This window comes from Protobothrops mucrosquamatus, unplaced genomic scaffold, assembly GCF_001527695.2.
Source record: "Protobothrops mucrosquamatus isolate PMUCROS unplaced genomic scaffold, P.Mucros_1.0 scaffold419, whole genome shotgun sequence".
In the NCBI taxonomy this organism is placed as follows: domain Eukaryota; kingdom Metazoa; phylum Chordata; class Lepidosauria; order Squamata; family Viperidae; genus Protobothrops; species Protobothrops mucrosquamatus.
This window is the reverse complement of record NW_015386748.1, coordinates 574,704-587,439: the sequence shown is the minus strand read 5'-3', so window position 1 is coordinate 587,439 and position 12,736 is coordinate 574,704. Positions and strand designations below refer to the sequence as shown.

At 40.9% G+C, this 12,736-nt stretch overlaps 1 protein-coding gene across 1 annotated transcript; it reads right to left on the bottom strand.

Annotated features, from left to right (window-relative positions):
- Positions 1-2,891: 2,891 nt before the first annotated feature.
- GOT1 (glutamic-oxaloacetic transaminase 1) lies at positions 2,892-10,608 on the bottom strand. Its single transcript, XM_015816269.1, has 9 exons — positions 10,401-10,608; positions 8,070-8,251; positions 7,608-7,731; positions 7,304-7,416; positions 5,766-5,870; positions 5,419-5,569; positions 4,954-5,119; positions 4,698-4,840; positions 2,892-3,959 (listed from the first exon to the last, which is right to left on the bottom strand). Exons 1-9 carry the CDS (start codon positions 10,522-10,524, stop codon positions 3,823-3,825), a joined length of 1,245 nt encoding a protein of 414 aa, XP_015671755.1. The 5' UTR covers positions 10,525-10,608; the 3' UTR covers positions 2,892-3,822.
- Between the last annotated feature and the right edge of the window lie 2,128 nt (positions 10,609-12,736).

Below are 12,736 nucleotides of genomic sequence, written 5' to 3'. Positions count from 1 at the left end.
ATACTGTAGACTGCTAGTGGCCCAGTGAAGCCCACAAGATTGTCCATCACAATCTTCCCGATGTATTCTAGCCAGGGCCCACTCACAAACTCAGTTCCCACTTGTCACACTCACCATCTATCTAGTCAGCTGGCTATACCACAGCCAGACACCAATGCATACCATGATTCTGGGTTCAGCCCCATTCAACTTGTTGACAAAATGGATCAGTGGCTGAAAATTAGTTTGTTGACATTTACAACTGATACAATAAGTAACAATAAATATACTAAGACAGTAATGAACAAGTTTCAGTATCTGGAAAGCCACATTGCTATACTAAGTGGACTGCAATTTTGCACAAGCAACCCACTAAGAAAAGTGCAAACAGGGAATACAATGAATATCTAACAGTGACATTTCACTGTGCTTAGTCCCATAGTAACCAGAAAACTAGTTACCAGAAATTTCTATTGAACAATATTCCTGGCCAAGTTAGTGCTAAGATGTAATGACTTGAGGCACATTAAATAATTCCAGCAGTAATTTCTTAATTCATCTTTGTTGCTATGAATGTTACTTTAAAATGGTCTGAAAACATGAAGATGGGAAGGCACATAGAATGGATTTATAATCATATTGATTGCAAAAATGTGAACTTGCAAGCATTTTAAGATGAAAGTGTTGACAAGCATGATCCTCACATTTTCCACTTTCTTTTAGTGATTCAGGTTTACACCGATGTAAACACAGGGGTTTCTTCTCAACACTTGATATCTTTCTTTCAATCTTCTGTAAACTTCCTGTCCTAAGGATTATTTGTGCTGCTAAAAACCCTTTTTGTGCATGCTTAGTCTCTCTAATGTAAGAACTCCTAATCAACAGGTGACTGTTAAAAGGAACAATATTCATTGTACTCAAGCCAAAAGGGCCCTAGATTTTCTCAAGTGGTATGTAGGAAAATACCCAGTTCTGCTCTGCCAGTAAATCGATGAGCTGCATGAATTAGAGCAGGAAAAACAAAGGTAAACTTATGGTTCTAACAGTTGTCTTCTTTCCCAGGTCTGCAGCATGACAGCCGACTGTGACCAGATTCATGCGTATGTGACAGCACCTGCTTCTCCAACATTAACCACCCCTTACCTTTAGGGTTAAAGAGACCACAGCCATTTAAGCTTCAGAAGTGGTATCAACAAATATGAGCTGAGAAAAATCTTAGGAAAAAGTGGAAATGAGAACAGTATATAGGTGGAATGTAAAGATTCCTGTAAGTAGTTTAGCAGGATAGTATCCTCAATATCTCTGTTACTATCACTGGGGAAAAATATAAAGGAAGAGGGCACACAGGCTTTTTTCTTTCCTACCGGACATGCCACTCCATTAATGTGGTCCAGAAGAAGTTAGTGTGTGTGTGCAACATCGTACTGTACTATATACTCCCTCTGTGTTCATCTGCACATACTGGTACTATAAACAGCACTAGCAGGGTTTAGGCTGATGAGTCTGAAGTGCAGATCATGGCATAAATCACCTTGTCATTTGTAACCTGTGAATAAATGGGCTTTTGACCCTATTGATATTCTGACTTCAAATCAATTGACAAAAACAGAAAAGTTGACATCAGATCTCTGGGAGAAATAAAATTTAGTTCCTTTGATATATAGCATAAAGCACATACAGGAGATGGAGGGAGATAAAGAAAAAAATACAAGTTTTAGTAGAGATGCCCCCAAAATGTGGCCTTTATGCATCTTCTTGATCAGGCTCAAAATTGAGATCATTGAATGCTTAGAAGTGGTTTTGAAGTTTTTCCAGCTGTTTAGCTGGTAAAGATCCAAAAGTAGCACTACTAACATTTCATGGGCGGACACTTCTAACAGTGGCAGGTCCACAAATGTATTCCTGAAGAGTTACTGCAATTTTATTGTTCTTCAAGGGAGAGGCAGTATTTGCATGTGAAGTAAAATGAAAAGATTTATTCTGCCTCTATGGGACACCGTTGCTTCTGTTTATTTTTTTAAAGAGTTCTCTGCTTTTCTCTAATTTAAACTTGCTGAATTAAAAATAAATTATAGCAAAATAAGTTCATGTAGGATTGGTTGTTTCCTTAATATTGTCATTTATCATTATCTGAAGCCTCTATTTGTCACATCAAAAGCTCATCCACTCTCCAGTGCAACATGGCTCTAACAATGATGTAGTCTCTCATTTTGCATAATTTAAAATTGGATGCTGGCAAGAGTTTGGACAACATAAATGTAGCATGTCCAAATACAAACTTGATTAGATGTATTGATTTCAAGACTACCTATCAAAAATGTGTGGGGGCATAGTGGAAACTAGCAGAAAAAGCATATTTAGCTTCACACACTAGATCAAAAAACAAACAAACCACCATGCATTGTACTGTATTACAGTATATAAAAATCTGGACAGCCATTTGATGGAAGCAGAGATTGTTCTTTGTTCCCCTGTAGTGTTCATCTGGGGTTTTGTACCCCAAATCTGGTACCACTACATTATGACAGTGTGATTATGATGCAAAAAGAATCATGACCTTACACATAACAGGATGGTGGCAGAATACAGAGACCATGCAAGAGTAAATCTGCTAAGATAATTAGTGGATAGTAGCTACCTTGCACCAAGTCAAGTTTCCTTACAGAAAATACAATTTGGGTAAATCAAGATATGTTTGGGTAAACAGCCTTGTGGGCTCAAAGAGAATCTTAACATTAATTTACCCATTGAAATAAAAGTTTTCTGGTAGTTTAGAGAACACAAAAAGGAAAAAAAATCTGTTCCTGTCTTTTGTCCTCAAGTTCCTAGGAAGAAGCAATAGATTATTTTACATCAAGCACAGGATCATGATACTTCTTTAAAAATATAAACATACAATATTTAAACTTATGTTGGGTTATAAATGGGGAGCTACAGGAAGAAATATTTATTTATTCTGCATTGAGGGATAAGGTACAATTATGGTTATAGTCTTAGTTCATGCAAGACTGAAAGCCAGCAGTAATTACAATCTTGCTTCCTGAAAAACCCCATGCAACCCATAACTTGCGAGGTCAGTTATTTTGGTATCCGCCCCTGGGGCACTGTCCTTTTGCTTCAGCAGACTCCGGTCAGATGGGGTCAGTTACATAAAGTGCAGAATGTACAGATACAAGGCAACAAGAAGTGGTTGTATTCTTCCATTCTTGAAGCAGCTGCTATTAATTCTAGGTGTGCAAACTGACAGCTCACATATAGAAGGAACAAGTTTTAGTTTCAGTCCCACTGATACATGAATACATAGACGCATCAAGAGGCAAGAAGACACTTCTAGGACAATTGCAGTTCCCAGTCTCTCCTGAGCAACAAAGATGAAGGACAGTGATACTACACTTGGTAAAATGGAAGGAGACAGTTATTCTGGCTATGAAAGGTTATATCAACTATTGCATGCAATTGCATGTTAAGTTCTACCTTTTTGTTTTTAATCTCCCAAATCCAAAGACTGATTTGGAATTTAGTAAAGTTAGCAGGAGACAAAATGATTTAGAGAATTCCTTACTTTTTTTTTTTGCACGTATACAATTATCAATTCCCCTCCAGGTAATTTTCCATATATATGGAAAGATAACAATATTTATTCTTTCACAATGAGCAGTTTTGGAGAGGAAAGGGGATTTTAAGCATAAAAATGATAATGCGGAAAAGTTAAGCAGTGCCTCTTTGCCCAACCGTCTTGGCTATTCTTGTGCATAAATTTCCCCTAACAGTGATAGCTTGTGTCTTAAAAGCAGTTAAAATACTATGGAAGTGACATATATGCAATGCCCAATTTCAGATTTCCTAGATTTTGGTGACTGCTTCATAGATGGACTTAGCAACATAATCCAGGTTCTTCGTGGTCAAACCACACATGTTGATACGGCCACTGGCCATCAGGTAGATGTGTTTCTCCTTGATCAGGTATTGTACTTGCTTTACTGGAAAAGGAAAAAGACAAAATGTCAGGCGTTCTCACCAGAAACCTCAAGCAACTTTTGCTACATTTCATATTTGACCTAGAACAGTGTTTCTCAACCTTGACAATTTTAAGGCATGTGGACTTCAACTCCCAGAATTCCACAGCCAGCAATGCTGGCTGTGGAATTCTGGGAGTTGAAGTCCACATGCCTTAAAATTGTCAAGGTTGAGAAACACTGACCTAGAAGCATCCACAAGATAAGATATAAAAGGCAAGCTGGCAGGTCCCTTTTTTTTTTTTACCATACCCCGTGGACACTTCATTTGTTCAATAAGAAATAAACAGTCATGCAGAGAAAATATAGTCAACGTCTTCCAAGTGGAACATAAGCCTGTTACCAACTTTCCAAAATGGATGACATGACTAGACTTATAGTGGGGTGGGCATGACAATTCATGGTAAAAGTACAAAACCTTCTGCCAACCCTTCAATTTAGGCCTGGTTGAGAAACAGATGTCCTAGGGAGAGTTCCCTTGTTTCAGAGTACCTCAACAGAATCTGGAAATCCTTTCCCAAACCTTCATTTTAAGAGCAACAAGGTCAATACAGGGATGTTCTGAATCACTTTCTCATGCTTTATATTTTCCCAGGATCAGCACCTGTCCCTTCTCCTTAAGTGCACAGTTAAATTCCTATGCAGTTCTTCCTCTGGGCACCCTTAATCACCTACCCCATCCACTTGCCCCATTGTACTCACTGTTGAGGCCAGTAAAGCTAAACATGCCAATCTGCTCTGTAATGTGACGCCAAGTGCCTGGTGTGCCTAGAGCCTCAAGCCGAGACCGGAGTTCTGCCCGCATCTGCAAGACCCGATCTGCCATTGTCTTCACATTGTCCTTCCTGCCACAGAATGAGAATGACAAGAATGGTGACTCACAGAACTTAAGATTTAATGGCTATTTTTTGTCACATTGTTCTTACCGCTCAGCAAAAAGGTACCATTCTGTTCTTACCACTCAGCAAAAAGCTCTGGTGTGGTGAGTGTCGTAGCCACAATTCGTGCTCCTTGAGATGGTGGGTTAGACCAAGTAGTACGGACAATCTTTTCCATCTGTGATAGGACACGCTTCACGTTATCCGCATCCTTTGCCACAACGGTCAGATTTCCCACTCGTTCATCTGAGGAAAAAGGAAAAGTGCAACCATGAACTGAGAAACCAGTTCTGCTCTTCCCATAACAGTAGTCCAAAGGAATTGGCCCAAAGTGGCTCATGGTTTAATGCAGGGGTAGTCAACCTTGGCTCTTTTATGACTTGTGGACTTCAACTCCCAGAATTGTGCTGGCTCAGGAATTCTGGGAGTTGAAGTCCACGAGTCATAAAAGAGCCAAGGTTGACTACCCCTGGTTTAATGCAACATAAAATACAAAGGAGGACCCAAAATCTTCCAATTAAGTAACAGATCCTATGAATACTCACTGTACAAGCCAAAATTTTTTGAGAAGGATTGGGCACAGAAGAGTTCAAAGCCCTCTGATACAAAGAAGCGTACAGCCCAGGCATCTCTATCCAGGCTACCTGAGGCAAAACCTTGGTAGGCAGAGTCAAAGAATGGGAACAGGAACCGGCGCTGTAAGAATGGAACAGTAAGAGGTGTAGACGTTAGGTCTGCTCCATAATATCCTCGACTGCCTCTTGGGAAATGAATCTTCACAGGCCAGTTCTGTGTTCTGTGGATTCCTTTGTTATCAAGAAGTCAAATGCATGGCAAGAATTTTGGAACATAAAATGCATCTGTCTTTTAGTAGTATCAGAAGAGTTAGTACCTTCATAACAGCAGCAATTTGTTTCCACTGCTCCTGAGTGGGGTCTGTGCCAGTGGGATTATGAGCACAAGCATGGAGGATGAAGATGGAAAACTCTGGAGCACTCTGGATAAAGAAAGTAAAAGAACTGGAGTTGCTGAAAGTTAAGGATAAATAAGTTTCCATGTAATCTTGCAGGTAGTATAGCAGTATTAACATCTTGCTCATAAGTGGGAAATTTACTAACATAAACTTCAGAAGATCAGTAAGGATTAGGGTCAAAGAGAAACCAAAACATATTTTAGAATTCCCCTGCATCAATTCCGTCTCCTTGTCTGCAGAATTCTGGAATTTACCACAGATTTTGGGGGATGGTTGATTGGTAGCATGAACAAATATAGTTTAAAAATGCTTCAAAAGTACTATGCTTTCTCAGGTTGTTTCCAGTACTTGGAATTCATATCAGTAGGAGAGAATCCAGAATGGAATAAAGCAAGTATACTATCTTTCTGGCAATTGTTCAGTTTAACTATTCTGCAACAATTAATTCAGTGTAATAATGCTTCACTGACCTCTAGAGTAAGCAGCTACTACAAATGATCTACAGAGGAAGGTGCTCTACGCCAGGGCTTTTCAACCAGTGGTACGGGTACCACCTGGAGTACATTGGCACCTGGCAGGTGGTACGCGACCATCCTAGAAAAGTAGTGGGGAGGGAAATGAGCTGAACCAGTGGCAGCACTGCACAAGCCTGAGCAAGAGATGGCTGGAGCTGCAGGGCTTTCAGGGCTCAGCGGAAGCGCCAGGATCAGTGCCCCTTTCCAGCTGATCGGCACTTCTTTGGGGCTGTTAGGGCTCAGTGGAAGCGCCAGGATCAGCGCCAGGCTCCAGCTGGAGCTCGGCACTGATCCTGGTGCTTCTGCTGAGCCCTGAAGAAGCACCAATCAGCTGGAAAGCAGCACTGATCCTGGCACTTCTGCTGAGCCCAGAAGCGCCGATCAGCTGGAATGTTGCAGCATCTCCAGGGTCTTGTGATTTACATTCAGATGCTTGGCAACTGATTCATATTTATGACGGTCACAGTGTCCCAGGGTCATGTGAAGTGACCAAAACCTGCTGTAACCACCAAGCAGACAGGGGGAATAAAAACCAAACACCCCCCACCCCACCCCCGCTGCCAATCCTCAACAGAAATGCTCACAACAATGAAAACCTTGGACAGGAGGAAGAGTGCCACTGGGTGGGCAGGCAGGTGTCTTGCTCAGCTGTGGCTTGGGGGGCACTTTTTTCAGTGCCATTGTAACTTCGAACAGTCACTAAGCAAACTGTTGTAAGTTGAGGACTACCTGTACTTTATCACTTTTTTCCTTTTTTTTTGGTCACCAAGTTTTTGACACCTTGCTAGGCGACTGGTGGTACTCGGATGTTGCCATATCCTAAAAGTGGTACAATGGGTGAAAACGTTGAAAAGCCTTGCTCTATGCCATGCTCAGCCTTATCGGGTGTTCTTTTCATATTGCTATCTAATTGCCCCCACCCTATAGGATAATCTGACGCACCTCCAAATCAGAAAGGAATCCTTGAATGTCCAGACCTCTATTTGCTGCATCCCAGTAGTGATAGTTCCGGATGTCCTTGAAGCCAGCATCCGTAAAGACAGATTTATGGTTTTCTATGGAAAAAAAAGGTTCAAGCTAGGTTGCCTTATATTAGGGAAGTGTTCCCAAATCCCAGCAATGGCTATGCTGGAAATCATGTGAGCTGAAGTCCAAGCATCTGGATACATCACTGGAGAAATCGGGATTTTTTTTTCCCTTTTTGCTCCACTCCAAATCAAAAATATTAGCAGCTTTCTGAACTCACCCCAGGAAGGATCAGAAATATAGATAGGGGTAGCTGTGTTGTTGGTTCCATTATACCACCGTCTCAAAAACTCTGCTCCAATACGGAGAGCTCCAGTGCCCCCCAAGGATTGGACACCTCCCACCTGGAATAGGAAAGAAATACTGAGTTGTAAGGTGACCAATCATCCTTCCTTTCAAGTTACCATAAGATCTGATACAATCGAATATCTGTCGAAACTATTTGTTTCAACTACATATGCATTTCTCTCAAAAAATGTGTTTTTAGGATTTATTCTCTAGTATCAATAAAATCATTTCATTAAAACTGTATTATTTTCCTTTTGTTTGGCAGCTCTATGATCATATTCAGTTGTGTCAAAAATGTAGCTGGGCTGAGTAGTTGATGAACCAATGTTTCATAGACCTCTAAGAGGCCAACAATGATTGGCAACAAACATTTCTTTTCCAGCCTCATGCTTACCCTGTTCTCTTTGATGGCTGGGCTATCCTCTCCTAGTGCAATTCGTGAGGAATTGGCACGAAAATCTGGCAAACCCAGAATAGGTAGATATTCATGATTCAAATCGATGTTCTTGGCAATCATCATTTCCACTTTCCGGACAACTGGCAATACCCATGGCTGTCCTTCATTTGTGCGATAAGCTGAAGGAGAGAATAGAATTACCTTAACAAATGCAAGGATACATCATCATCATCATCATCATCACCATGGTGGAGGTAAGTGAGAGAGAATGCAAGGCACTCTCTTCTTATTCTGGATTGTTAGTTTTCACTTTAAAACCTTTGAAGAAGAATAGTTGTTGTCATTTAAGACTAGCAACAATGTAGGAACAGTTCCACACACTGTCTGGGGAAACATTAAAATAAAGTTTTAATTTAAATTAAATTAAAATTTTAATCTTCACGGAGACTATCAAATTGTTAGTCTGTTACAAATAAGAGATCTGGAGAGCTCTAACGTTTATAACTGAATAGAAGCTTTGGGGCAAAAAACCTTAAGTCAAAAAGAAATGTCTTGATTGTTAGAAACAGATTAAAATCACAAGGATGCACAATGGAGCAAGTAACAACAGTTGAGAAATATTGCAGGGAATATTAGTTCAAAGAGAACTAAAGAAATAGCTTTAAAGTAGAATATTTTGGAATGACTTTTCGGCTATCCTATAATGATCAACAAAAGGATGAAAGAAAATGTGCAGATTTAATACAGAGGCAAAAACTACTGTTTAACAAACTGAGCTGCTCATTCATCTTGGACTTTATTTTCTGGTGCAAAGTCTCCTTTCCCTTTTCTGCAACACTCAGGCAGTAATCTCTCAAGGCCCTGCACTTTGGCTCAACCAGTAATTGGATATAAGCCTAGATCTTTGGCAGCCACATCCCACATAGAAGTCCACTAGAAGTCCACATACTATACCATAATCATAGCCACCAAAAGCCTCTTCCTCTTTCCTCATTGTTGGACATTTGTCTGTATCCAAGGAATTCAAAAAGTCTCCATAACATTGCTGGTTAAACATAACTACCAGTAGTAGTGCTGAATCATACAGCATGCCTGCAAATTTCAGGTGAGAGCTTTACCATGATCCCATCTATATTTAAACCATCTCAAAAGCATAAGCAATACTATAATCACAATTCTGTATCTTTAATTATTAACTATAAAGACCCATTTCCAAGTAGCACAGCTAAAATATATCCCTGATAAGTGGTACTGAAAACATCAATAGAATAAGGAAGTTGCATGGAAAATCATACCAAAATGCATAGGTTTTCATAATTAAGAGCCGTAAGACTGTGCCTTGAAAATTAGTGCAGGCATTGGGTAGACTCTAATTCTGGATGCCCTTTATGAAGCAAAGGACACTAATACTGTCCTCTGTGATCACTGCTTGTTACAAGTCTTCAGGCAAATCAGACCATCCATTATTCATTCTGCAGGATCCTTTAACTCTAATCAATGTATTGCAAATACTTCTCTACTAATATTTCTCAGGAAATCCAACATAAATGAGACCAAAGAAAAATACGGCACAAAAAAGAATGGAAATTATACTAATCAATGTAATCAATGTAAGTACTTTGGGTTCTAATTATCTGGATCAATAATTATCCAGTATACTACGGGGAGCCAGTTAGGTATAGAAATTGAGACACCTTAGCTGGCCTTGCCTTAGGCAGAAAACCAGCTGAGTGACACTGGGCCAGTCCCTCTCTCTCAGTCCTAGGAAGGAGGCAATGGCAAATCCCTCCTAAAATCTTGCTAAGAAAACCACAAGTTGTCCAGCAGTTGCCTGGAATCAAGTGACTTAAAGGCACCCCCACACACAAAGCACCCTCTTTTCTATTACTGTACTACGGTATTAATTACTTTTCAAACAGAAGGGGAATATATCTTGGTAAATGTATGTGAAGATACCGCACATTAAAAATCCAAGTGCTTCAGGCCATAAAGAGTGCAAATTGTCAAGCCAATATAAATGCCTGAAGAACGAAATGGATGGAGTTTATTCGTAAATTATCGCCCCTTCGTCTCTTCTTGGGCCCGCTTTCAATCGGGACTGAGCTTCCCAAAATGCGGCTAAGAACGCATCACCTGTTGGCTGTTCGCTTCATTGAAACCGATCAAAAAAACTCAGCGGGGGCCTATCAGAAACTCGGAGAGGGGATCCTGGATCCTAGGACTCTGCGAAGGACGCGAGCCCCGTGGGTTTTCTAAAGTGGGAAACGTGGATCTGGGGGCAGAAGCGGCACGTGCGCTCTTCTCCTCTCCCCTCCTTCACTCTCTCACCTCCCACTCCGAGATTGACCTTGCGAGGATCCTCGTCAATGCGAAAATCTTCCGTGAGCTGGAAAACCGCCACCGGGGCAGCCTGGGGAACGGCGGCAAAGACAGATCCTGCTCCGGGAGCCATGGCGGAGGAGTCCCAAGCAGCAGCGGCACCACCAGCTGCAGCGCCCCAAAGTGCAAAATTCGCTGCCCGCCTGGAGGAGATGTTCACCTTCACCGGCGGGGGCGGAGACAGCCGCCCGCCAATCCGCACCTGCCTTGCTCCTCCACCTTGGCAGGCAAGGGCACGCACGCACCAATCAGGCAGCGGCTCTGGAAGGGGGCCGAGCCTGCGCAGCGAATCACCCGCGACTTCAGCCTGCCGGCCGGCTCCACCAATCAAATGTTACAGAGAATGGAAGTGGGAGGTTCACCCAATCGGCGTCCCCTCAGTTATATGAAACGAATGGCTACGCATGGGCGAGTGAGGCTGGGTTGCGTTGCGTTGCGTTGCGTTGCGTTGCGTTGCGTTGCGTTGCGTATTGGCGGAGGAGTGAACGGGAGTGACCCGGAAGATAAGAGATAAGATAACCTTTTGGAGAAGATGGATAGATTATATTGAGAAGAAATATGGGACCAAAAAGTTCCATTTGGCTTTTGAGTGAATTTTAGAGTATTATTGTTGTTATACCGTTTATTTATCCTTATTTTTAATTATTAATATGATATTATTATTATTGTGTCTAATCTTAATATATTTTATGTTAAAAAGAGAGTTAAAGGATTTTACAGATTTGTTATTCTAATAATTGATTAATGTTAGTTAGAGTATGATTATCCTATTGTTAACCCTGTGATTAGCTCTCGGAAGTGGGGGGAGGGAGGGTTTTGGAGAGGGGGCAATTATATTGTAAAACTTTTATAAAACTCTTAATAAAAAAAAGAGATAAGATAACCTTTATTGTCATTTTTTTTTACTGTGGGCACAATGGCACACATCAAAAAGGAAATTTAGTTGCCTGCTCTCAAAGTGAAACACATATATGACACATACCTAAACGTACTATATACAACATATGTATAGACCCACACCCCTACACATACATAACAAATAAATATTAAATACTGCCCATCTTGAATATATAACAGACGGAGGAAGCTTGAGAGTTCACCAAGATGGGCTTGGAGGGTTGTTCGGATTCCTGTGGAGAGGAAGGGGAGGTGTATTTCATCAGAAGGCCCCTCCAACAGATAGGATCTAACTGACACTTCTCTTGAAGAAGAGAACCTTTCATGAGGGAAACGAGGCCAAGTTCACTCAAAAGTGCTTTTTTAAAAATGGCAACTGGACTGTTTTTTCCTTGAAGAAGAGCAAAACGTTTTGTTTCTCATCCAAGAAATTTCATCAATTGTGATAATGATGAAAATAATGATGAATAATGAAAACAGAGAATCTCCTCAGGGGAGGCCAGGTTCACTTCTGACTATCTGAGTGGCAGGCAAAAAATAGGTTGCAAATGCAACTGAACTGTCAGCACCAGCAGTCCTCACATCAGGAAAGGCCATCGCGTCCAATCCTTGTCATGTCTCCATTTGAACATATCCATCTCAGTTTAATAGTGTTTCTCAAACTTGGCTTAAAATTGCCAAGTTTGAGAATCACTGCCTCTAACAGAACAATCTTGGAAATCATAGCCCAATGTCCATTGAAACAAAATAGTCTTAACAGCTCCCCAAAAAGTAAATAAGCAAAGTATCAATTGAATCTTAAGGCAAGTATTTCAAAGCAAGGAGGCATCCAATGAAAGGACTGCTTTTGAGACTACATCCTCTTGTGGAGTTAAATCACCTGCATCCCTTGTCTGGATACTTGGGCAGCGGGCAGATCATACTGCAGAGAACTGTCTGAAATTCTTTGAATATTATAATCCAGATAACTTCATAAAATATTTCCAAAGTCATTCACATAATATCCAAACTCAAATGAACATAAATTATTTTACCCGCAAAGAAGCATGTCCTAACAACCTGAGGAGCATTGGCATATCAATTTTTCCCTGCAGAGCAAGTCACTGAATAGGCCCACCAGAAAAGAATCTCTCCACAGAATAAGTATAGAGAAATAAGCACCCTTTGCTGCTTTTATCATCACAGTGCAGGTCTGAACATGGGCTGTATTCACTCTTCATCTTTTATCTTTGTTGCTCTAGGCTTCTCTTTAACTGTTTGATTTCCTGGAGCTCACTCAAGCCAAGGGGCACCCTGCTATTAACTATTGAGAGAGGCTTCTCAAGAACAATTCTATCTAAAGTACTAGCCATCTATATGTTGCAAACAGTGACCAGGCACATGAGAGT

Bases quoted from the DNA above. Each gene is read 5' to 3' on its own strand.
- GOT1 (XM_015816269.1), bottom strand. From the start codon at position 10,524: ATGGCTCCCGGAGCAGGATCTGTCTTTGCCGCCGTTCCCCAGGCTGCC. The intron at 7,417-7,607 runs GTGAGTTCAGAA...TTTTTTCCATAG, and splicing joins TATTTCTGATCCTTCCTGGG to AAAACCATAAATCTGTCTTT. The intron at 5,871-7,303 runs GTGCGTCAGATT...TTCTTTATCCAG, and splicing joins GATTCCTTTCTGATTTGGAG to AGTGCTCCAGAGTTTTCCAT.